Source organism: Atractosteus spatula, chromosome 2 (assembly GCF_055471065.1).
Source record: "Atractosteus spatula isolate fAtrSpa1 chromosome 2, fAtrSpa1.hap1, whole genome shotgun sequence".
NCBI lineage: Eukaryota > Metazoa > Chordata > Actinopteri > Semionotiformes > Lepisosteidae > Atractosteus > Atractosteus spatula.
In genome coordinates, this window is record NC_142707.1 from 77064572 (window position 1) to 77077032 (window position 12461).

Genomic DNA, 12461 nt, shown 5'->3' on the forward strand with positions numbered 1-12461 from the left:
ATCCCTGCATTGGTCTTACCTAAAGGAATTGAGCTTTTATGAAACATTGACTGTTTTCTCTTCTTGCTAGAAGTGCTTTAATGATTGGAATCAAATTTCAGTTTAAGGTCTTGCCACGCTTTTGAAACAACTTGTGTAACAACATGGTATTAAGACAAAATTGTTCTTCTGAATAAAGTAGATAAAGTAGAAGGGAGAGTGTTGTCAATGTTATTTGAAGTTTAAAATATAGTTGGGCAATCATGCATTTAAAGACAGAAGTATCCACTTTGTTGCATGTTTTAAATAACAATGAGATGTTTTATATAACAATAAGAGCCTAGAAACCAAAAGAAGATCTGAACCTGTTTTTTAGGAAAAACTGTATCTTACTGTATCAAGTATAAACTGTATGAAGACACTGTATCTTACTTAAATTCTGAAAAAGGTTTTCCATTAACGGATAAAGAAGTGTTGTATACCCTTTAAAATTTTAAGGCAATTTAAAGGCACGCTTCAAAAAGTCATAACATGTTAAACTGCATGTTGTCACGAACTGGCATCTTGAGACCCCCATGTACAGTTAATGTTCCTTGATGTGTGAAGACATTTTAATCTGTTGCACAATGAAGGAAATTTAAAAATTTAAAATTAAAGCAAAATGACGATAATTTTCACCTTCTTTTGCATTGTCAACCTGAAGCGTGATGTGTGGTGTTAATAATGACATCCAGCTCAGCTAATGAGTTGTGTTATTCGAGTTTATGCTTGTAAGTAAGAGAGCTGTGGGATGGTGGAAAGCCCACTGATGCACCCAGTGATATGGGTGAGATCACGCTACAGTGTCTGTGACGTTACTTTCATTCTGTTGTTTGAGGAACTGCAAGTCTCAGGTAAGATACAGAACACTTGAAAAAAGCCTGTAAGCATTAGGTATGATATGATGTCAGTAATATGAGCATGTCTTAACACATTGCTGCATTTAACTTTCCTCATCTAAGTAATCTTCCGGGCTTTGGAACAGAGAATGACAAAGAGGTTGGTGCAGTTGATGTTATCTGCAGCTATTATTAAACCATTAGTAGTGGAAGCTAGTTTTATTATTTTTTGTTGGAACAGATCTGGTTGTCTGCTTATACTTATTTTTACAGTAGGTGCTGTTCATTCAATAACACATTTCCAGAGAAAGGCTTCAAAGAAGATTGCAATTCTTCAAGAGTTTTCAGTATCCCTTGTCATTAGTCCTAACTTCATCATCAAAGTCTTTTTTGTGTAAGAGGGCAGTAGAGCTGAACCCATTCCCAGAGACAATGGGGAACGGCATTCCAGCCTCAGTCACATGGCCCGTTGGTGGAAGGTGATTGGTCAGTGACCAGTGACTGACAAGAGCGCCTCCAAGGGTACTTGAATCTCTGCAAAGCATCATGGAAAGAAGATGGGTGAACTGCATGCAGGTTTGTTTTATCTTGATTCTGTGTTGTATTTTTCAGTGGAATTGGGAGAAACTGGCCATGGGCATCTGGAGGCAGCAGTATATTGGCAGAATATGGTACTCTTCATCTGGAGTTCATGCACCTGAGCAAACTTTCTGGGAACCCTGTTTTTGCAGAAAAGGTACAATGTAAAGCACATATATTAATATACATTTTAAACTGACACTCACGTTTCTTATGATGAAGTAAACACACAGTATTTTGATTTGCAACAGGCAGCTTAAATTAATATTCCTGTTCATTCACAAACTAGTATCTTTACCAAACAAGGGAAATCTGTATTTTATAAAGTGTTATTTAGACTATTAATAAAAAATGAAAGTCTATTAATACCTGCGGATTTACATTAATTAGCAGATTGGTGTATTCAGTCATTTAGTAAGGCACAATAAGGAACTCAAAAAATGCTTTATTCTTTTAAATAACAGGGCCTTTGTGTGTTTTTAATTTTTTTTTGTTGTTGTTCTCAATGTCACAGGTAATGAATATTCGCAAGGTTTTGAATCGTTTGGACAAACCACAAGGACTGTACCCAAATTATTTAAACCCTAACAGCGGACAGTGGGGACAGCGTAAGTCTCTTCCCCCTTTACTTGGTCTCATGTCACCAAAGAGCACAGTGTCTTGCAAAAGTATTCACCCCCCTGCAAAGGTTAGACTTTTTGTTGCCGTTTGATTTTAGAACCATGAAAGCCTTTACTGAAAAAGACTCATACATCTTGTGCAGGGTATATTTCAGACATGACTCTTCAGACTCTTCAGGTGGGGAGCTGCATCAGCATGCGTAGGCTGCAAAAGAACAAGTAAAGGTTTATTCCCTGCTGAAAAGAGAAGAAAGGAAACACAACATTTTCGTTATCTTCTTCTTCCACACCCGAAGAAGGCTTCACAGCCGAAAAGTTGTGTTTATTTTCTTCTCTTTTCAGCATGTAATAAACCTTTACTTGGTCCTTTATTCTTTAGACAACAGGTAGAAGTTTTCAAAAGTTCAGTCAGACAAAAATAACTTTTTTTTCTGGAATTATAAAGCGTTACATCTGGCACAAGCCATCTGGCACCTCCATCCCCGCTGTCAGTGTGCTGGTGGCAGTTCCTCATCAGCAGGGACTAGAAAGTGTGTCAGGAATGAGGGGGAAATGGAAGGTTCAAAGTACAGGTGAATCCTAGAGAAAAAACGGCTTAATTTCCCAAGAATCTAAAATTAGGTAGAATAATTACATTTCAGCAAGACCATGATGTGAAGGTCAAAGTCATACTGGAGTAGTTTAACAAGAGCATGAATGTCAGTGATTGGACCATAGTCCTGGCTGAAATTTGCTGGGGGCAGTTAATAGTCTCAGCATACATTTACTGTTGGATTCTTCAGAACATGTTCGATTCCACCAGGAAGAATGGGTGGCAATTGCATCATTCCACTATGCTAAGCTGGTTGAGACTTATCCAAATGAACTGACTTCACTTATTGCTGCCAAAGGAGCTTCTATCAAGTGCTGATTTACTTATGCAATTACTAAATTTAATTTTTATAACTTCTTTGCAGGATTTGCTGACATTCAACATCCTTCGCATATCTGTCAGTATCGATCTTTTTTTATCGTAGTAATTTGAATAATAACACTTATTTTAAAAAAATACACATTGTAATTCTTCAAAATCGCGAATTACTGGTAGGGAGGTGAATACTTTTAAGTACTTATGTTTTCCTGATCAGCTGAAATTACATTAATTTGTTTTTTTGTTGTTTGGTAAAATATTTATATCTACTTTTTCACCCTTGCTTAGAACTTCAAAAACAATTAGGATCACAGCGACAAACAGCATTGTGAATTTATATTGTGGAACATTTTTTTTCTCTCATTTTTTTTTAAGTACCATTAGGTCTTTCTTTGGGGGCCTGAGCAGATCTCTCTCTGTTGATGCATCACATGTAATAACACAGCCCACTACGTCTGGCCTGCTGGAGCTTTCTAAAGCTGGCTGCTTGCTCAGGACGAATAATACCTGGAAGTGCGAAGGAGCGAAGGAGCTGTGGCTTTGATTTTAATAAAGCTTTCAGTCCCACCGTCCCTCTTCCAGAGCAGCCCATGGCTTTCTTTGCATTGCAGTGAGGCTCAGTCTGGGAGAGGCCGGGCTGGAGGGCTGCCAGCTCCCATACAGATCGGCTCAGACTGCTGTTTCTGACGGTGCTGGGCTGCGCAGTGCATCACCAGGGTTGGGTTCCCTGCAGTAATACACATCAAGACCGGGCTAATTATTGCAGAGTGTCCCCAAAGGTGGATGGGCGTGATTGGGGCTCCTGTTGTCAGGGCTTTCCGGTAATTCTCCGTAATTAATGTGGAAAAGGCTCTGAAGGTCGGATAAATGTTTAGACGCGAGGGCTTTGCCTTTTCGTTTCCAACATCTGCATGATCCACCGTTATGCTCTGTCTGCGTTGTGCTTTGTCAGTTTCAGTCTGCAAACCGAGGTGGAACCTCTCTCTGCATCCTTTCTCAGGAGTCCAAACAAGCTTGTACTTTCCTTGCAGGAACATAGTTTAACAAAAGAAATAAAAAACTATAAATAACATTTAATATTACATATATTAAAGTACAGTATATACAAAGCACAGTATTTTAACGAACCAAGGCCATATCTAATTGGTTACTTGTCCACATCTCTGATTAATTTCATTGCAGATACAGTAATTAACAGGTTTCACTGTAGATGCGTTCCATTTCAGTGATCACTGATTTGCTTTGTGCAAGATGATTCCTGTGTGATTGTCTCATTTACAGTGTATATATAAAAATACAGTGTGTATTTGCAGTATTTTTATTGTTGACGTTTGTATCACTGTGGGAGAGAAATCACTTGCATTAACGGTTTAATGTTTGTGTTACTTTTGAACTGTCCTTTATTAAGAACATGATAGTATTTTCAAATGGAAGGAGGCCATTTGGCTCATCCAGCTCATTTGTTTCGCCAGCTAATTGATCTCAGGATCTCAGCCAGACGTTTTCTGAGAGGAGCCAGGGTTGTCAGCTTCAATAACTTGGCGCTGAGGTTGGCATTGTCAGTGTCTTTGAGGATTTTGAATACTTGAATCAATTTCCCACATATTCTTCTTTGTTTAAAAAAAAATTTAAAAGATTCAGTCTTTTTCTCCTGTCGGTGAAGAGCAGTCCTTTGACTTGGGAAATGTGTCTGGGCTCTCTTCTCTAGACTGATTCCAGAGCAGCAGTATAGATTTTGGTGTTGTGGAGACCAAAATTGTACACGGTGTACAAACAAGGTCTTACTCTTGCATTGTACAATTCATAAAAGTGTGAACTGTGAACAGAATGATTAACTTTTTAAATGTTCCATTCTGTTCACCTTTTGCACTGCTTCCCTACATGTAAGTCTTGGCCTCCTAAGAACTTTAAACGATAAAGGTGCTCACTTGAGCGCAGGTTACGCTCCTTAATGAGACTGGTCATCTCGCCAGCGGAATGGAGCTGGGGTTCCACAGTACCTACAGGCTGGCAGTGCTGTCTGTAAGGACTGGGCCCCACCTGCAGGGGACGGCACAGACTGAGGTGTATTCAGTAACGGGCGGATCGGAGGAGTCTGTCTGTCTTACTCTGCGCTGCCTGGAGTCAGACGAGTCTGTCTTACTCTGCGCTGCCTGGAGTCAGACGAGTCTGTCTGTCTTACTCTGCGCTGCCTGGAGTCAGACGAGTCTGTCTGTCTTACTCTGCGCTGCCTGGAGTCAGACGAGTCTGTCTGTCTTACTCTGCGCTGCCTGGAGTCAGACGAGTCTGTCTGTCTTACTCTCCGCTGCCTGGAGTCAGACGAGTCTGTCTGTCTTACTCTCCGCTGCCTGGAGTCAGACGAGTCTGTCTGTCTTACTCTCCGCTGCCTGGGGTCAGACGAGTCTGTCTGTCTTACTCTCCGCTGCCTGGAATCAGACGAGTCTGTCTTACTCTGCGCTGCCTGGAGTCAGACGAGTCTGTCTGTCTTACTCTGCGCTGCCTGGAGTCAGACGAGTCTGTCTGTCTTACTCTCCGCTGCCTGGAGTTAGACGAGTCTGTCTGTCTTACACTCCGCTGCCTGGGGTCAGACGAGTCTGTCTGTCTTACACTCCGCTGCCTGGAGTCAGACGAGTCTGTCTGTCTTACTCTCCGCTGCCTGGGGTCAGACGAGTCTGTCTGTCTTACTCTCCGCTGCCTGGGGTCAGATAAGTCTGTCTGTCTTACTCTCCGCTGCCTGGGGTCAGATAAGTCTGTCTGTCTTACTCTCCGCTGCCTGGGGTCAGACGAGTCTTGTCTGTCTTACTCTCCGCTGCCTGGGGTCGGAGTACTCTGGGTTCTTAGTTGTGACTCAGGATGTGAAAAACGCACAGTTGGCCCTCCCAGATTGGGTGAGTTCATAACAAAGAATAATTGTCTTTTCCTTTTTTACGGATGGGTGCTACGTCAGTGAATTTCATGTCCGTGGGCACTAGCCCTGCCTCGTGAGACTGTGGGAAGAGTTTTTGTACATGGCAAATAAAAACCCTCTCTTGTTTCCTTAAGTGCCATTTGTAGTGTATCATGAGATTTGTTTATCTTAAGTGCTTCTAGTACCAGAACACTTCTGCTTCCTCTCTGATAATTTAATATATAGTTTTCTGTTTGCTAAGCCTGAGGCGTGTTTTCTGTTTCTTCTTTGGTAGACACTTAAGTGAAATACTAATTTAATGAATCAGCCATTTCATTTTTTAGCATCTGAAAGCTGCCCATGTTTATCTCTGAAACACATTATGTCATCCTTACCATTTATTTTGATCTTGAAATGCTGAAAATATATTTTATTTTAGGCTCCACTGCAGTTTACATTTCTTTTCTCCTTTCTGTTGGTCTTCCTATTATACTTTTTAGCTGTGCTTGTAGCTTATGATATACTTTTTCCTTAAATGGAAACTACTGTATTTTTTAACATTTCACCTCCTTATATTCTTCTTAGATAACCTATGCATTTGCACAACTGCTTTCCTGAGCTTGATTCAAGTGCTCATGGGACAAAACTGTGTTGCACTCCTGGCAGACAATCTTCAAACTGTTGCACCTGTACTGCACTGGTTCCATTTCTGTCCTGTTGCATCCTCCTTCTGAAAAGTGCCTCATTCTTTCTGCCTGCTTTTCTGAAATTCTAAACTTGATTTAGACTCCAACTGAACAGTAGTTTCTTCATTTACCGTGCTGACTTCTCCTTGTTTGAAATTACTCTGCCTCTTCCATTTTCCTTTTCTTCAGAAACCTCTGTATCTGCTGTTTCATTCTTTCTTCACTTTTTGTTAGCTGTGTTTCAGTAATTCAGATAACATTATAATAACACACTGATGCACTTGCTTCTATAACTTGTGTTTTGTTTCTCATAATTCTTCTAGTATTATGTCAGAACAATTTTATTGCCTTTTTTTGTTGATATTTTGCTTTTCTCGGGTGATATTTTTGATTGCACTCCCTCTCTCTGGATGGTTTCTTTGCTCCCTCCCATTGTAGTTCAAATGTTCTTGAATTTCTCAGTTGATCCTTGTCCCTAGCCAGAGCCTGTCTCATTCAGGTGTAGTCCTTCATGTCTGTGCACGTAGGCTTTGCCATAGCTTTTCAGTGTCAGGGAAATGCACCATATTCTCGCCGTGTCGGTGCTCCGAAGTGTTGGGGTGAACAAGGGGTTTGCCTGTGCCTCAGTTTCAGTTGCTGCTGCTCAGACACCAGGGAATTGGGGTTTATGTCAGCTGTCACCGTTGTGGCTTACTGTACCTGCCGGGTCTTCTCCAGCGTCCTCCACACATTGCACATGTCACCGATTGCGATCTTGTTTCCTAAACAGTAGCTCTCTTTACAACCGAGCTGAGTGTTGTTGTTTCCCCAAAGCTGGCTTACAAAGCATAGTCCAGTCCAGCCCACCTGTTACCACACAAATAACCACTTGAAGCAGTTTGAAAATATTAAAACATTGGGGAATTATATCAAACTGCCAATCTTACCTTTGTCTTTATCGGTTATATGAATCATTTCTCAAGAATGAATGCTACCCAGCAAGGCATACAAGGGCTCACCAAAGCTGCCTTAAAGATTAAACAAGTTCTGAGAAATTAAGCTACAAGTTCATTAAACATTTTAAGAATTGTTTTTTTGGACCAAAATGAAAAATAATAAGCTGGTTACATCAATGTGCTGAATTTCAACTATTACTTGAATGCATAGTTGGAGAGGGTTTTTCAACAAATACATTTTTAGGTTTGACTTGTCTTGACATTTTTCCCATTTGTGTGTTGCGCTGCTGCAGGCATTAATGGAGTGCACTTGAGGTCTGTGTGCCATTAAAGTCTGGTATCAGGTGTCTGAAGCTCTTGCAGCTAAAGACAAGTCATTGTCTTATTTCTGTTTTAAACTCAGTAATGGTTACCTGGTTGTCTTTGAAAAGGATTTTCTTTGGCACTTTTTTTTTATAGCAGCTCACTAATGTAGTGCTAGATCAAAGATATTCAAAGGAGAATTACATTTTTAATATGTTGATGTATTTTTTTTCTAAATGAGATGGTGCTAATGACATCCAGGTCTTACAGTTTAGTTTAAGTGAGCTTGGAGAATTGACTCGCCTCCGTGTTAAAAAGAATGTAGTAATAAAAATAAATCTTGTTAAATATTACATTTAATTTCTAGAAGATATAGAAGAACGAAAACTGTAATTAAATGAAGGTGTCAGTGTAACATATCTCCATGTGGAACAGAACTGCCTGAAACAAGGTCACTTTAGGAAGTCTGAGAACGTCATCCAGTACAAATCCAGACTGCTTCCCTCTGCACTCCATGCTCCTTCCTTGTGAGCTGAAATAGCTTAAATATACAGTTTCCAAGCTTCCCAATCTCTCTACAAGACTGGAGCTTAAGAAGTGTTCTATATGAATTGGTTTCACAGCTGTACGGAATACATCTGGTAATAGCATTCCTGACGTGAAGTGCAGGCTTTGCTTGGATTTAGATGGAGCCCGTGCAGTGTTGTGAGGCGTTCGCTGACTCTCACGCCTGCCCTCCTCCCTTTTTTTCAAGTGTTCATTCTCACATCTCCTTCTATGTACTGGGACAAGAAAACCTTGGTGTTTTCAGGAGTTCCGTGTTGTACAATATGCTCTGTTTACTTGTGATATTTTCGATGGCGAAATGCATTTACTACTGAGAACGAGAAACACAAAAGGTTGTGGGCCTCGGCAACAAGCTACCCAGCCATGTTATCGGAGCCAGTGGACTTCAGAGTGAGAACTGCAGTTAAAATCAGGAACAAGGGGTACTTCGCTGGGCAGAGGGTACAGTACAGTGACTTCTTTCAAGCAACGAGAGGATGAGATCCTCAGATCAATCAGCTACTACTACCTAATAGTCTGGGTGGGCCACATGGCCTCTTTTTATACCTTTATCATCTGTGTTCTTCACTGTTTGGCCTTGTTTTATTTTCATAGTTGAGAAAAGTTTTTTTTCTAAAAAATGGGAAAATGTTTTAAGATGGTCTGGTGTCTGATGTATGATATGTGTACTGTATGCATCGACAGCAAACCAGCTATAGTATAATTCTCACCCTCAATATTCCATGGACTCCAATGAGGGATGGCAGGTGCTGCATATCTGTATTTTTAGGTGGGTAGCTGCGTCAGCATGCGTAGGCTGCAAAGGAACAAGTAATAGGTTTATTCCATGCTGAAAAAAAGAAGAAAGAGAACACAACGTTTCGGCCGTGGAGCCTTCTTCAGGTGTGAACACCTGAAGAAGGCTCCACGGCCGAAACGTTGTGTTCTCTTTCTTCTTTTTTTCAGCATGGAATAAACCTATTACTTGTTCCTTATCTGTATTTTTAGCTTTGCATTGAAGGAAGTCAGTGTGAATCACATTTTGCAGAGTTCAGTCCACAGTAAACACTAATTTTATAAAAGTAATAAACTGAAGCTCAATATGTGAGAAACACATCTGTTGATGCTTAGAAACGTCATCAAGTAAATGTTAAAGATAGCAGAATATGAAATAATTGTCATTGATACAATGATGTTTACTCCTTTGCGTGTAAAAATGTGGTATATGTGAATGTGTGGTATTTTTCTGTAATACTTACAACTGGCTACCATTGCTTGAAATTTCACTAGATCCTCATTTCAGTTTCTTCACAATGTTTTGTTAACAATAAGCATCATAGACATATGTAGGTCATACTACTCACACGCACAGATATTAGCTCTCTTTTACTTTTCTCAGCACAGGAGATAAAAAATACAATTGTGCTTTCCTTACAAAGAGGTAATTGCTTCCCAGACTCTCAAGAAAACTTCTGGCTAGCTTTTACATTACAGGGATATCTCTCGCTGGTATTTGGTCTGCAGTAATAGACCCATCAAAATACCCCCTTTTCAGAAGGTAAAAATAGCAGAATGTCCTTCAGCTCTTCAGGAGGCAAGCTGGCAGTTTTTGTCCTTTGTAGGACTTTATATATAAAGGTTTTTTCATTGTGTTCTGCTATAAGAAGTAGAGTTCAGCACCCAGCCCAAAGGAGAAAAGAGTAAGAAACTGTAGCAGTCGCCTCAGCCAGGAAGTGTCACTCTGTAGCCTGCTCGGGGTTGACGTCTTTTCATGGGGTGAGTTCCAGGAACAAAGTGAGAGCTCTGTTGAAGCTTTCATCTTAACAAGCTTCGCCAAGATCCCTGGAGCACTTATCCTTGAGATCGATCAGATTTCATGTTTACTTGTTCAGAAGGAAGAGCCCTCGACAGGCATCTGGACAGGTGATTACACTGAGGCCATGAGCTACATGTACTATTAATTCAGCTTCCATGATTTACAGTGAGGCCAGCCTGCAGCTGCATACAGCGGACGTATTGATACCAGGGAGAGGAGTACGCATCAAAGCACATGTGCCTTCAGCTACTAATGGCTGTGCTGTTCTGTGTAGCTTGTGTAGACAGCGTCATTTTTAAATTTATTTGTAATTTTGAAGTGTTAGATTATCTAACGATCTAATGGGAAATATTAGAAGTCTCTTTATGTAGAATGTATTACCACTTTTATAATGAATTCGGTTTTATTAATTTAATCAAATAAATATTTATATCATAAATATTAATTAATTCATTAATTATTGGGCGGGGCGGTGGCTCTGTGGCTAATGATCTGTGCCTGTGGCTGGAAGGTTGCTGGTTCAAATCCTGCAGCCGGCAGAGGAATCCTACTCTGTTGGGCCCCTGAGCAAGGCCCTTAACCCCAGCTGCTCCAGGGGTGCTGTATAAATGGCTGACCCTGTGCTCAGACCCCAAGCTTCTCTCTCCCTGTCTGTGTGTCTCATGGAGAGCAAGTTGGGGTATGTGAAAAGACACATTCATAATACAAGGAATTGTATATGGCCAGTAAAGTGGTCTTATCTTAATTCTCAGAAAACTCGCTGTGTCAGATGGAGATAAACAAAGTAGCAATTCAGTTAATTGAAATGCAAAATTTCAAACAAAGGTGATACAAAATATCAGGAAGCCTCTCACAGTATTCCCATAATATTTTTATTGCAGCATAAACTGAAAGCTCTATGGTTTACTTTACTTTCTACCTATGAGTCTTCTGCAAGCTCATAAAATGTATTGTCCCTATTATTTTTTAATAATGAATTTGTTATTGTTTAAAGGTATAATTTTATTTTTATATCCTTTATTTTATAGAAGCCATTTTTGTTCCACATGCTTTGCCACTACAGCTCACTGTACTGGCTGAAGATGAATAAAACTTCACATTCTTGATATCTGACTGTAGCTGCAATGTGGTGACTTATATTTGTTTTTGCTTTTCTCTGCATTATAAAAAAACTCATTCCTACTAAAAACAGGTGTTTAGGATACGTTAACTTAAATAAACTAGTCTTCAGGCAGAGATTATAGTTATAATTGCGCTATATATCATCCTGTCAAATGGCAATGCAGGGTAATACTGACAGAATGAAAGATGTAAATTATTAATATTTTGTGAACTCAGTGCTGATATGTTTTGTGTTATGTTTCTACAGATCATGTGTCGGTAGGAGGACTCGGAGACAGTTTTTATGAGTACTTGCTCAAGGCATGGCTTATGTCGGATAAGACCGATGAAGAAGGCAAAAAGTTGTACTACGATGCCGTTCAGGTAAAGGGAATACTGTAAATATGTTTTAGCTCATTGCTAGAGCTGCCAAGTTCCTGCAGTGGTCAAAGCGGAAATTGAGAAGTCCAGCTGTGGATGGTGGTGAAATCCTGGAGCCTGGTGCTTTTGTTTAAAATAAACTCGGGGAATCCTCTGACACAAACAATCAGCACACAAGGCAGTCTGTGCTCTGGTTTCAAGGAGCACCAGCCTTCACACCTTTAACATAAACTCCATCTTCACTCCTTCGAAAAGGAGCAGCCCAGTGAAGTGAGTAAGGCAATAAGTAAACTGCACTGGCAGTGTTTTACAGGAGCTGTGTATGATTGCTCACATGAGGGCTTACAGCCCTCACAAAAATACCTGCTAGGGGTAATATGATAATGTAGGAAAATCAAATTGTAGCTCTGTAAGAAGCCCGTTTCATTTCTGTTACATTATTTTCTTAATAATTCAGCTCACTGCTGTATGTAACAAACAACAGCAAAGAAAAATAAAATCGTTGGAAGCATCAAGAAATTGGATTTTATAAATTTATACATTTATAAAACTAGAAATGTACCTTCTTTATTCCACATATGTGAGACCTTTAAAAGATGGATCCCTGCATTTCTCCTCCCAGGAGGGTGCCAGGCGGAGAGGAGTATCTGCGTCGCATCCGCTGTGCCTGTTTAGCAATTTTTGTGCGTTTGTGAACGTGATGGGTATTTCCTGAATGTGAACGCAACACTGCGAATGTGGCAATTTTAAGGGAGCCAAATAGTTCTGGTGACCTTATACTGTATTCCAGATGTATATTACTTTAAATCATCTTTACTATAAAGAATTACTGAACCATAC

General features: G+C 40.1%; 1 protein-coding gene across 1 annotated transcript in view; it reads left to right on the forward strand.

Annotated features, from left to right (window-relative positions):
* man1a1 (mannosidase, alpha, class 1A, member 1) overlaps nucleotides 1–12461 on the forward strand; it is a 191910-nt gene that overhangs the window by 162350 nt on the left and 17099 nt on the right. The window contains exons 6-8 of the mRNA XM_088929712.1: nucleotides 1470–1593; nucleotides 1951–2044; nucleotides 11509–11624. Of these exons, the coding sequence (XP_088785838.1) occupies nucleotides 1470–1593; nucleotides 1951–2044; nucleotides 11509–11624 (334 nt within the window). The remainder of the gene's footprint in view (nucleotides 1–1469; nucleotides 1594–1950; nucleotides 2045–11508; nucleotides 11625–12461) is intronic.